Below are 12,801 nucleotides of genomic sequence, written 5' to 3'. Positions count from 1 at the left end.
CCAAAGCACTGTTTTTGTAGGCATTGGTCATAGTAAGAATTTGGGCTATTTTACCTCCCTATCACATCTATGCATATTTATAATGTGCTTGAAGTGTCTTGCCTGTGCAGGACATGATATGGACACTGTTCTAAATGATATGCTACTTTACAGCATACTGAAAGGTTGACTGAGGTGAGTTCTTGTTTATTCCTGCATTCTGATTGGCTTATCTGTTTTCCTCCAGGCTCCCTCACATGGTGCCAAACCACATCCAGGAGCAGTACAACCCCCCGCCCTTCAACTACTCGGACCCCGCCCTGCACTACATAACCCACTGCAGCCCCCGGATCCTGGACAACTACACACCCAGGCAACGCTACAGATAACACACACCTAAACCACACACACACAGACATAGCTGCAAATCACAAACTTACAAACAAAGCATTTTGAGAGCCACTGTTTTATAAAGACAAGATGAATGACTCTTATTTATATGGTAACAAACAAATAATTAAGCCTGAGTGACTTTTAAAGTCCATTATTTCCATCCTCTCTGCTGAGCAATGGACCTGCCAAGTTGGAGCAGGACGTTTTTCTTTCTGCCAGGACGACAGTTTACGGTCCGAGTCTGACCCAGCAACAATCTCTTGGCTGGAGACAGTGATGAAAAAGTAAACCACTGCAGTGCAGCTGATAGTAGGCCAAGCCTCCATTATAGCAACATTAGCGTCCGCCAGAAAGCCTAGCATCAGGCTCCTCCTGCCCTCTGTTCATAATTAAGTTGAGTTCATTATGGTTCCAGTCCCAAAAAGTACAGTAAGCCTTCTTTATTTGCATCACTCATAATCACCCGAACATAGTTGATTCAATTTTGATTTCATATTTATAGAGAGAAGGTGACACGTTTTTTTATAAAAGCCTTCGTCCCACTTTGGGATAACACTCTAAATATTGTTCACCGCTGGATTGTGTCCCAGTTAATTATACACAGCAGAGTAATTCAGTGCAGCTGTCTTTTGTAAAGCTGGACTATCACTGCAAGTTAAAAAAAGATGTGTGAATATAATGTTAACCATTAAAAGTGTCAATTAGAAGTGATACAAAAAAATTAAACACAAATATTTTCCCTATTAACTGGAGAGCTATTCATTAATCTAGATTGGTTTGGTTTGAGATGCCAAGTGTTTGACTGTAGTAATTTATACCTTCACTTAAAATGAAAGAACTACATTGCACTCTGCTTGTGTCAAATATATTTGAAAAACTCAACAGAAATGTGTCTTACCAGAAATCCTGACCCTTCTTATGATCAGTTTCTTGAGGAATTATTGTCTTAATCACCGCGCAGAGGGAAGAGTGCATCTACTCTGCTGTCCTTAGTGAAAAGGGGAAAAGAAAATAGTTTGTTGGCACTTTTATCCCCGGAAGCACAGTGCTATCAAATTCAAATAGCTTTATTGGCATGACCATAATGACATACAACATTGCCAAAGCTATATACAATCACAATATCTATACATGAATATACATTTGGAATGTATTGTTATGTTCATATACATTTTGAACAGAATCAAGAATTACAGGTTTTCTTCACAAGGAAAATAATGTGCTTTTTGGAACATGAAGTAGAAAAATAAATCAATTGAATTATTGTGCTGGATAATGCTGATAATAAATTATGATAACTTGATGTAATACATTAATAAGAAAGAAAAAAAGCAGTAAAAAAGGAGAAAATAATAATAGAAATGAAAAAGACGTGAGATGTGAGACCTGGTGTGGATGTAGCAGGCAGGCTAATTCTATCATGCTGTAGTTATATTATATTTAAGATAAGGTAGACATCTCTACAGCTTTTATTTCCAACATTTGGCAACTCACACCAGAACAATCTAGATTGATAAACAGATAAGAAAAAAAACATACATTTTTTATTCCGGGGTTAGTCGTCCCTTTAATATGCATAGCAGAGGCTGTGCCAAGAAGCAACAGATATCTGACTGCGTGTAGTCAGCAGAAAAAAGCTCTAACACGAAACTGTTCTAAGATTGAGCCTCCAGGGAAAAGATCATTGTTGAGATTTTCCGGGATATCTCTTCAATGGAAAAGCTGACATACTAATTTAGAAAATGCCTACGAGTAACTGAACTGTTATCGATCAACTGAGATTGTACACATGTCTGAACGGCTCCTGACTTTTTTTTTCGTCGTATATGTTCAAAGTTTTGTATCGTTTGGGCTGGTTTGTATGGATGTTGTCATGTTCAGTCCAGAGCTGAAACGTAAACAATTAAAATAATGAAAAGAAGTGACGCTTTTCAAACACTGAAGCATAAAAGAGATTTGTTCTTTTGTTTTTATTGACAATCAGGAGAACATTTATCAATCTATACAGTCGAATAAACTTCAATAAGAGCATCGAAATTGAAGTTTACTTGCCAAGGTTTTAAATAAAAAATTTGTTTTTTATTTATTCACGGCTGGAAGAAGTTCTCGGCCTCATGACGTAAGTAAACGTTAGAATCCGACTGTGTAAAAATACTTAATTACAAGTTCTGTTAGGAATTTTAACGCATGATAATGCGTCATATATATATTTTAAAATAACTATTGTAATCAAAGTAAAATAACAAATGTAATGCAGTTAAAATAACAAGACTTGAAGTAGTGGAACAAAGTCATGCTTTGATGATTAAAAGTAAGTAATACATGCAAATGTATTTTTAAAACATGCATCCTACTCATTCAATGCATGAGAGTTTGACTCACAGTAAATTCAAAGATAAGAGGTATTACCAGAAAAATACTTTATCAAAAGACATCAGAATGCAGAAAGGCCCCTATCAGAGTCTCAAATGATTATGTGCATTCAAGTTTTAGAGGTATTGGTCTGAAAACCCAAAAATAAGTTTGCATTGTTCATTAATTATTGATGTATTTACATGTAAACAGTATTTTAATTGTTGAGGTGGTTCTAGTTTCATAGTTTAATCATAAAAATGCATGGTATTATATGTGATGATCCTGTTTTGGATCCTTTTGAATCTGCAAGTTCCAAGTAACGATGGCTGTGTATATACTAGTAGAATGAAATGGAAATATTAAAGCCAAGTAAAACTATTTCAGAGTTGTACTTGATTAAAAGTACTTCACTTAATGTATTTACCCCCTCAATGCATTAACAACAATTAAAGTTGTACTGTTTTCACATCTCTCTGCAATCTCTTCTCCAGCCACCAGGTGTCACAGCTGAGTCTTCCACACAAGTCAGATCCATCACATTTGCTTATGAGTATAGTTTGAGCAGAAACGCAGCACTCTCACAGCCCCTAACGCACCCACAGTCACACACACAGGCACAGCCGACGAGACGCCCGCTCTGCAGCCTGGATTCATCTGGAAGTGGCCTCAGCATGCGGTGGATCTGCCCCCCCTGCAGGATGAGATCATCTGAGAGAGAGGCGCGGAGCGAAGGCAGCAGCCCTGCAGGTCCCTGCCACTGCAGAGACAGACCTGGCCTACACTGCAGACAGGGTCAAGGACAGGGCGCTGCTAAAAAACCCTGCGCCTGTCACTTCCCTATTGTAGTTACGCACTAAAGTACCCCTGCATCACCCTCTGCAGTGCGTCTCCATTGCACTGGTTTTACTTTCTACATGACTGATTGACAAAGTGAACTGAGACACATTATTTGTAGAGGGAACTTCTGGGAAATAATACAAATCCATAGCTAGTACAGCTCCTGACACCTGTTTTCGACAAAAGCACAGCTAACGGTGAAAAACAGCCACTGAGGATGAAATCACCTTAGCTTTTGTAGTGCCACACTTCTGGAAGGTTCCAAGTAGCACCGTTTCATGCGCCGAAGGCTGCAGTGTTTGAACTCCAGCCTCACACTGACTGCAGCAGACAACCTGGAGGCGAGCCAGTGAGGGAAGGATAGAGGGAGAAAGGGAGAGGGACAGAGTTAGAAGGAGAGACAGGAGGGTAATGAAAAGTGAGGCAGAGCGGCGATCAACAGCGGGAGATTCTATTTGACAGCCAGTAAATGGTTTTGTCCCTCCGATCCCCTCAAATAAAGCGACTGGTTTAGAGATGTTAGATGATCTAGTACCACGGTCACAAACAGAAACACGTTAAGAGGGGGGATAGAAAGCTAAGTGCATGCCTAACACTGTATCCATTTCATCACAACATGATTGAAATAGGCAGAGGATAGCAGGCCCCCGACCAAATCCTCTTATCCGATTTGAGGCCATTAATCATTTCTGCCTCATGATGTAATTTTGGGAAACATGTCATTTCTCAGTAACAGGTACGACAGAATGGGATTGGCTCATTCAGACTGTTGTGTGCCATTATTGCATGGCTGTAAAACCATTCACGCTTAGTGGTTTGCTGTCATCAACTTTGTCCGATAGACTCGGTCTTTGGCCCCTGTTTGCTGGGAAGCATTACAGGTAATCAAGGATTCTTCTTGGAAGCTGGTCAGATGTGGTCGAAATTGCCTTAGGTCATAACAAATAAATGAACAGCTCCTTCCCTCTCGTATGCAGAGAATACAGAAGATTTGCAAAGTGGCATATAGGCTAATCTCACACATGCTCTGCACGCGCAGATGTTGAAACACACTCGACAAACAGATGACACGCACACAATGTAAAGGTCTTTTCACTCATAGTAGCTTTGACATCCATGAGGCACAAACAACTGCCATGGTTGCCCATGAAAGGTGATCCACTCCCTTGGCAAGGAACCAGCAGGTGCATTACAAAAACCTCATTCATTAATAATGCCGTCCGCGTCTTTCAGTTACACAGTAAACATCTCATATTTGTCACTGGCGCCCCATCCCTCAAAGTCCTCGCAAGCCACTTATGTTCTCAAATTGGCTTTATCTTTAAGCTTTTTGCTCGAAAGCTGCTTTATTTTACAACATGATTGCGCTTAACACCACACCGCTCACAGGGCTATACCACATTCTGTACCTCACGTGCCGTGTGACAACCCGTAGCCAAATATTGAACTTTTCCTACAAAGGTAACAAAGCTAACTGCTATCAGCGGGAGTGATGCTACGGGCCGTTGGGGGAGGGTGACATTAATGAAGATGGAGGGGTGCATTCAGCCTTGCCTCTGCCGAACGAGAGGGACCTTTCGATCCCTGTGGCATGGAAATAAAAGCTGCTGGTTTAGAAATGTTCTGGGAAGGGCTGCGGCCGATAAGGGTAATTATGCGAGGCAGTTACATATTCACAAAACTGATAAGAGAAGGAGAATAGTTAGCACAGTGCGTAAGTGCATGCACACCATAGACTGATGCACACACACGGATTAATCTACATAAAAAAAGAATAAGTTACCATAGAGAAACACACTGTAACACAAACTGTGCTCTGCTTCCTATTGTGAGGAAGTCTTATATCACGGAGATTGATTTCAGGCTTTATAGACCGTTAAGTCACAGCTCCTGGGTTCCAATATTCCCTATCCTTATTAACCTCCAACCTAAAATCACCTTTGACCTGGATCAGGTCCTCGGGACCTCATTGAAGGGCATGTCATCACCCAATCAAACAGCTGATTCTGCAAATTGGGTGGAGGGCGGCTATAGAAATTAGGCAGGAGGACAAAAGTAGAAATGTTAAGGAGTATTTATGATGCAATAGCAAACCACTGTAGGTTCTTCTAAATTAAGCCTTAGCCTGTGATTGCCAGAAGAAATGCATTTAAGTATTCAGAGGCCATATGAGCTTCTTACAGTGTTTGAAAAGTGTTTATGCATAAAGGTGGAAATCTATACACTACACTATACACATTCTTCAGCTTATCAGGTTCTTGTGACAGCCCTTTCTGTCGTCACCTTTGACATTACATAATCTGCACGCTGATAAAAACCCTGTAGCAGAAAACAGATTTAAATTAAAGGAATCCAATGTGCTCCAGATTAGGTAGGTTGGGGGAAAAAAGCATGGCTGATGCTAAAGCTGCTCAGCAGATCACATGGCACAGGCAGCATCACCTCTGCAAGCAGCGCAGATGGAAGTGGGAACCACTTTGGATCCTCATTTTTTTCTTACAGCTACGTGTGAGATATTGAGCTTTTCACAATCCCCTCTCTCTTCTTATAGTGTGACATCCATGTCTAATAATAAGAGAGGCAGTGGAATTGGAAATAAGTGGGGGCTGCTTTTTGTGGGACATGGAGATTCTAGTACATTCTCTGCGTGGTGCTTCAAATCCTTCTTGCACATCCCTGTCCACCCTCCTCCTCCTCAGCATCTCCCATGGGAGCAGGCCAGAGACAGGTGGTCAGTGTGGGAGATCAGTCAGGCATAAGCAATCAGGCTATCAGATACTCCCATCCACACCAGCAGCTCAATTAGAACTGAGAATCCACAGTCACCCATGACAGCAACACCAGCAACAGACCCAGTCGCATATCAAACATCTAAACGTGCGTGCACTAACCCAACACACACACATGCACGGACTTATTACCAACTATTACACTCAAACACTTCAGGCTTGACACTGCATCTCATTATGTATAACATTTGAAGTGATGGAGATTTGCACAGCCAACAAGATAATTTATTAACTATCCGAGTATGTGATAACCTTGTAACAGCAATACAAAATAAAAAAGCATGGGTGTTAATATGCTTATAAAAACACAAAACAATGTTCTCAGAAAATGAGAAAACTGCAGCAACAGGAAATGCATGTAAGCACAAACTGGGTCAGTAATATCACAATAATAACATATGCTCCTGGTAGCTAATTGCTTATCAAAACGATCTTGTTGGGTCCCCCTAAAGATGATGCCCATATGTATACACACTGTGCAACAAGCTTGTCTGCTATGCCTGTGGCACTGGCTGGGATGTCTATGGACAAGATGCAGCGGCAGCGCAGACCATGGGAGTGACGCATTGCAGGTACAAACACACCAATCAGAGAGCGCGATTTCTTTCAGCTACGTCTTGTGCCGCATCACAGACTAGCAGAAAGTATTCATACGCCGTCATTTAGACCACCAGCAATACACGATATAATGTATAATATCGACGACGAAACCTTCACAACAACCATACGAGGCAAATTATGATTATTTTCCATTTTTATAGATATTTTATAATTTCTTTAAAAGTGTTTTCAAATAATTTAATATCCGAGGAAAAGGGAAGATGGCGGAGGGATATTGAAAAGAGGAGGAGTTTAGGATAGCCGTTAAAGGCGAGTCCTGCTGCCTCTTCCTCAGTGTGTTCATAGAGATTGTCAGTCCGTTTAGGCTTTGTGTTGGCTTTGGCTTGTTACGGATTTTGTCGTGAACCAGCCGCTGCACCTACATCGAAATGGTAAGGAAAACAAGATTATGTTCTTACTCTTGTCTTAAATAGCTTGACAGTCCCGTAACTGCTATCATTATTTATATGTGAAATTATGTAAATAAAACTTAACGTCACCAGCTGAATCCATTTGAACTACCGCAGTGCTGGCCGAATAAATGACAGCTTGCTAGTTGCTAGGTAGACTATCCTATTAGACAGAGCTAGCGTTGGCTAAAGCTGCGTTTGCCTGAATACATGTATTAAGATATCACCCGTGTAGCAGACGTTTGCGCAGTAACACTTGGAAAATAGTCCACCATAGTTAACGTTAGATACGTTCACTTCTAATGCCTTTATACACGCCCATCATAAGTCTTTGTATCGTTGACGCTGGCTTGGCTTTGCCGTACATTTGTCAAATAACCATACTTGTCCCACTTAGTTACAGGCGCAAATTTAGATGTAAAGTTAGGGTTGTTACGCGCAAACTGATGCTTTGCTTGTGACTTCTGCTGTATGAGTGTGCTACTGTCTAAGTGTGCAACGGTGGGTTTTCTCAAAGGTGTGTAACGTTAACTGTGAGCCGGTATCGGTAGCTAGCTAACTTTAGCGCGTCCTAGCTAACATTTACCGCCAAATTGTAAGTCGTCTATTGTCTATGGTGAAGTTGGCGTCATCGAACATTCGAATGTGGATAGATCTGACGTTTGTGCAAGTCTACGTTTTTCCGATATTTTTGCAGTCTCCGAAGATTAACTAAGCGACAGGAAAACGCCTTATTTTAAACCGTTGTAACGTTTGCAATGCTGACAACGCAATTTTAACTTCCCGAATAATTACCAGAAAGATGTGTTTGCAACATATACAGTCAATGGGCGGCTTTGCGGCCATCCAGTTTGCTCTTCGATTATACAACTAATTATGTATATTTTTGTTTCATCTTGTGTTTTACAGGCTGATCAGCTTACAGAAGAGCAGATTGCTGGTAAGACTTCGCTGCATTGATCTACTTCCTTCCTCACATCCTGCGAAATGGCCTGCGTTATGGACCCTTGCATCCCCTTCAGTGGATTTATACTTTTGCCTTTTAAGGCGTTCCACAGGGCAGCCTACTGGTCATAAAACAGGAATGAATGAAACGGCTGTTGCTTGCTGCCTCTGGAGTGCAGAAGGACTCCCTCGTGGAAAACTTTTGCATTTTCATGGTTGCCATGTAATATGATGTAATCTGAAAGGCCTGTGTATTCTTGTGCGGTGTTGGCAGTCACCTTTTTACACGCTCTGCATGATGTGTCCTTTGCCCTGGGTGTGTTCTCAATAGATTGAATGATACAATTGTAGTAGCAACATGGGCTTAGTATACTGGCATCTGGAAATGAAACATAGATATTATAATCTAAATATTGCAGGAGAGGTGTGTTAAAAGCCAGACTGGGCCATACTGTGACACTTGCTCTACTGTATACAGTGAATGTATGAAATGTGGCACAATTGTTGTCCTTTCCTGATAACATCTTTCAGCTTCTGTTTACCTAAATCAGCATAGGTCTCAGGTTTCACAATGTTGTACCATACACTTGTATACATAGTATCAGCTTTTAGTTGCTCGTTGTTATGCTAATAGGCCAGTTTTTAGATTTGTACAAATGACGTGACAGTGCACCAGCATGTTGCCTGGGTCAATTAACATTCCTTTAAATTACAGTGATAGTTTCAATGGTATGTTCCAAAGGAATTAGACACTCCCTGCAACATTATCTGCAGTAGACGGCAGGCCTTTCTCCATAACAACAAAAAGGGTGTTGCCCTGTGTGTTTGACCTTACAAATGGTCTGACCAGTTGTAGTTTTACTGATGCTGATGACTTGCTGCATCATTACACATTTTCCCCCCCCACTTGATGAGTGTCATCGGCCCTCAAGGCTCCACCTAAACACACGACTGTCCTTTGCTGCAGATGTAGCTCACCAGCCTGCTGCTTGGTCTCATGGCCGTTGCCCTTGTTTAGCCAGACACAACTGCAGTTGGAACTCAAAACAGAAGGGCTCGTCATTATTCTGTAGTTAGTTTATAAATGAAACATCGGTGATGTAATGCCCTTTTAAGTCTAGAGCTAACTGTTAGGATAAGAGTTTTTTTACCATTTGTATTCAAAGTGGTTTAACTGCATTGGCATGACTTTTTAAAACTGTATATTTTTTGTCACACTTTCCAATAAAAAATATTACAGCCAATGTTTTGCTGTATATATCTAGATATAGGTATTACATCTCTGCCTAACTAAATACCATCTACTTTTTTTTTTTCTTTTTCTTCAGAGTTCAAGGAGGCATTTTCGCTCTTTGACAAGGATGGCGATGGCACCATCACCACCAAAGAGCTGGGCACAGTGATGCGCTCTCTGGGCCAGAACCCCACAGAGGCAGAGCTGCAGGACATGATCAATGAAGTGGATGCTGATGGTGAGAACTCAATCTGGCATAAAATCATCCTAACAACACACACTGTTTATGTTCTTGTAGGATTTCCCTGTCATTTATTTATTTATGTTTTGTTTTTTCTTCAGGAAATGGAACGATAGACTTCCCAGAGTTCCTCACCATGATGGCCAGGAAGATGAAGGACACAGACAGTGAGGAGGAGATCAGAGAAGCATTCCGTGTCTTTGACAAGGTAAATACCGTCTGCACTCCCACACACGCATATGTGCAGCAGTCTTTTCAAATGTGCTCACTGATTAATGTCATGTTCAGGATGGCAATGGATACATCAGTGCTGCTGAGCTGCGCCATGTGATGACAAACCTGGGGGAGAAGCTGACTGACGAGGAAGTGGACGAGATGATCAGAGAAGCAGACATTGACGGAGATGGTCAGGTCAACTATGAAGGTTGGTAGATGTTGTATTTTTTCTTTTTTGTACGTTTGGGTCACTCATGGGATACTGAGTCGCAACATTCTTTTTTTTTTCTTCCCCGCAGAGTTCGTACAAATGATGACGGCGAAGTGATGGCCTTGTACAGATTTCGTATATATAAATAATTTGCCTTTTTCTTTGTGTAATTTATCTGTAAAATCTTAATAGCCCCCCTTCGTCCCTGCCCCTTCTGCTGTCCAAAGGAACTGCATGTAAACTGCATAGGCTCTTGTCCCCATGTCCCTTTCTTTTGCTGTCATGGTGTTTTGGAGTGACGGAATGGTCATACAACCAGAAGCCTGTGGAGGCCCCTGGGAGCCGGAGAACTTCAAATCTTCCCGTATTGTGTGCTCGGGGCCCCTCCACGCATGGCGACATTGGAAACCTGTCAGCTGGTTGTCACTTGGCAACACTGTTGGCATGGAAACAATGTAGAGGAGTTTAAAACTCTGCATGGACTACGGACAAAGTATATATGGAAATCTCTCAGCATTGCACTACTGCAAAAAAATGACACGGGTGTATCTCCTAGGTACTCGTACAAACTCTTTTTGTATCTGCTGTTCTATAACCAGAAAGCAACTAATCTTACCATGCTTTTTAATGTTTTACTCAGTACTTTTACTTTTTTGTTTATTTTTATGACCTCTGGTCATGCCTCAAATAATCCATTCCAAGTTGTATATTTTTGTTTTCCAATAAAAATTACAATCTACCCAGTTTTGAAAATTGTCTTGTTTTCTCAGTTATAATGGATCATTGAGTTTGTATACCCTGTAATAATTCCCATTTTTGTATTGAGGACAGGATGCTCCGTTTTTGATAGAATATTTTTTTCTTGTTGCTTAGAATACATATGAAATGTTTACCATTTTTAAATTAAGTGTCCCCTGTTAATTTCCAAAAGCACTGAGGAGCATCAGCCAATGCCTCTTAATGTTCAGATAAGCTCAGCTCAAATCTGTATTGTCATTAAAATAAAAGCACTGAGTGGGATCAAAGGCTTCTATTTTGAAGTGCACACAATGGTACTCGACATTGGATTAGCCTTGTACTGTCCGGGTCCCACACTGACTACATAGGCCATGTGTTGTCTGCTACTGTTGGCACAGCACCATGTAGAAGCTGACTGCCTCATGTCTTACTTGGCATTTGCCCCCACTCCCGAGGTGCAGGTGATTGAGCGTACATCAGAGATCATGCTGTAAATAGAGGTGTACCTGTTTGTTTTTTTGTTTAATTTCTGATTATTGAGTTTGTTACAGTAGCTTGCAGAGATACTAAGTTTGTTATTTTGATGAATGACAAAATAAAGCTCTATTGTGGACCTCAGCTCTGCCTCGTGTGTGTGAATTCTATGCTAGCTGATTTTAGTTCGTGCCCTTGATCCTATACAGTGGCATTACGAAGACTTAAGTAATACTAAACTAGGGGGGGGGGGAAAGTATTAGAGTTTTGTGATTTTTCTCTCTATTGGGAGTAGTAAGTACTGCAGTTGTTTTTGGCTTGGTCAGTCATGCATGTGCAGTGGTCCCTGTGGAGGCTCATTCAAACATTTAGGGCCTTACAAATGCTACTTTAGCAATAGCTCGCACCAAAAAACACTGATGTAATTTATAGTACCCCTGAGAAGATTTTGTTCAATCTTCTTTGTGTAGCTAGTACAATATCTCTATCTGCGTAGCAACAGCTTGAGTTCCAAAAAGAATGAACACCACGATCCAAACAACTTCAGGTGTGAAATGATGACATGAGTTGTTCTCATCTTGTCAAAATGAAATATCGCACGACTTAAAAAAAACTCCCTGCTGAAGTGTCATCACAGTCTACTTATAAAGAGCTGTTAATTACATAGCACATGCAACGTGAGTCCTGGCTCTCTCTGCTTTTCCTAATTGGGTGTGAATGTGCATCAGGTAGGATACAAAGGTGATGTTTCCTGGATCAGACAGCAGCCTATGTGTGTTTTATTGTCCCTTCATATACTCTCCTTGACAAGCAGTGTAAACATAAATTCTTGTTTAATTTGAACCATGTGTACTATGTAGCCTAGCAACAAGGCTTTATGTTGAGCTTTTGCTCCCAGAGCGAGATTTTTACTTCAGGTGATGCTCTTTACTTCTGATGTAGCCTACTGATATATAAAGGGTGTGTGTGTGTGTGCACTTCAGCCAAGAGGTTAGATACTAAAATAAGAGGATTAGTTTGACATTTCTATTGTACTTTAAAAAACCTGCAGTGTACCTTAATTGCCTCAATTCAAGGAGCCACTCTTCATAAATAGCATCCAGGGGCGGATTATAACACAATGGGCCCCTGGGCACAAACACACAGAAGGCCCCGCCACCTGTACAATGTAAGAACAAGGCACAGACATAAAAGTTGTTTAGCCTGTTTTTGTTGTTGTTTTGAGTCCCCTTGTAGTCATTCTTTGTCTCTTGATGGACATTTATTTTGTATCACTTCATAATTTCTTTGGTCCTTTTGTAGTTATATTTGCTGTGGTTGTTTTGCCCCTTTGAATGTCTGTGTCTTTGTAGTTATTTTGTGTCATTTTGAATATCTTT

The 12,801-nt window shown here is 40.9% G+C and overlaps 2 protein-coding genes across 2 annotated transcripts in view; both read left to right on the top strand.

Moving 5' to 3' along the window:
- si:ch73-105b23.6 (mucin-4) overlaps window positions 1-2,310 on the top strand; it is a 28,844-nt gene extending 26,534 nt beyond the window's left edge. The window contains exon 20 of the mRNA XM_034122614.1: window positions 227-2,310. Coding sequence (XP_033978505.1) covers window positions 227-368 — 142 coding nt within the window. The 3' untranslated portion in view covers window positions 369-2,310. The remainder of the gene's footprint in view (window positions 1-226) is intronic.
- Window positions 2,311-7,219: 4,909 nt separating this feature from the next.
- On the top strand, window positions 7,220-11,566 carry calm2a (calmodulin 2a (phosphorylase kinase, delta)). The gene is made up of 6 exons (XM_034122617.1): window positions 7,220-7,345; window positions 8,273-8,303; window positions 9,637-9,780; window positions 9,885-9,991; window positions 10,072-10,207; window positions 10,299-11,566. The coding sequence occupies exons 1-6, from the start codon at window positions 7,343-7,345 to the stop codon at window positions 10,325-10,327; spliced, it is 450 nt and encodes a 149-aa protein (XP_033978508.1). The 5' UTR covers window positions 7,220-7,342; the 3' UTR covers window positions 10,328-11,566.
- The last annotated feature ends 1,235 nt before the right edge of the window (window positions 11,567-12,801 follow it).

The sequence above is a fragment of the Trematomus bernacchii genome, unplaced genomic scaffold (assembly GCF_902827165.1).
Source record: "Trematomus bernacchii unplaced genomic scaffold, fTreBer1.1, whole genome shotgun sequence".
Taxonomy (NCBI): domain Eukaryota; kingdom Metazoa; phylum Chordata; class Actinopteri; order Perciformes; family Nototheniidae; genus Trematomus; species Trematomus bernacchii.
This window is presented reverse-complemented; position numbering and strand designations above follow the sequence as displayed.

What these genes read in the sequence shown, in the direction of transcription:
- calm2a (XM_034122617.1), top strand. An exon ending in CAATGAAGTGGATGCTGATG is followed by an intron (nt 9,781 to 9,884) that starts GTGAGAACTCAA and finishes TTTTTTCTTCAG; the next exon opens with GAAATGGAACGATAGACTTC. An exon ending in CATTCCGTGTCTTTGACAAG is followed by an intron (nt 9,992 to 10,071) that starts GTAAATACCGTC and finishes TGTCATGTTCAG; the next exon opens with GATGGCAATGGATACATCAG.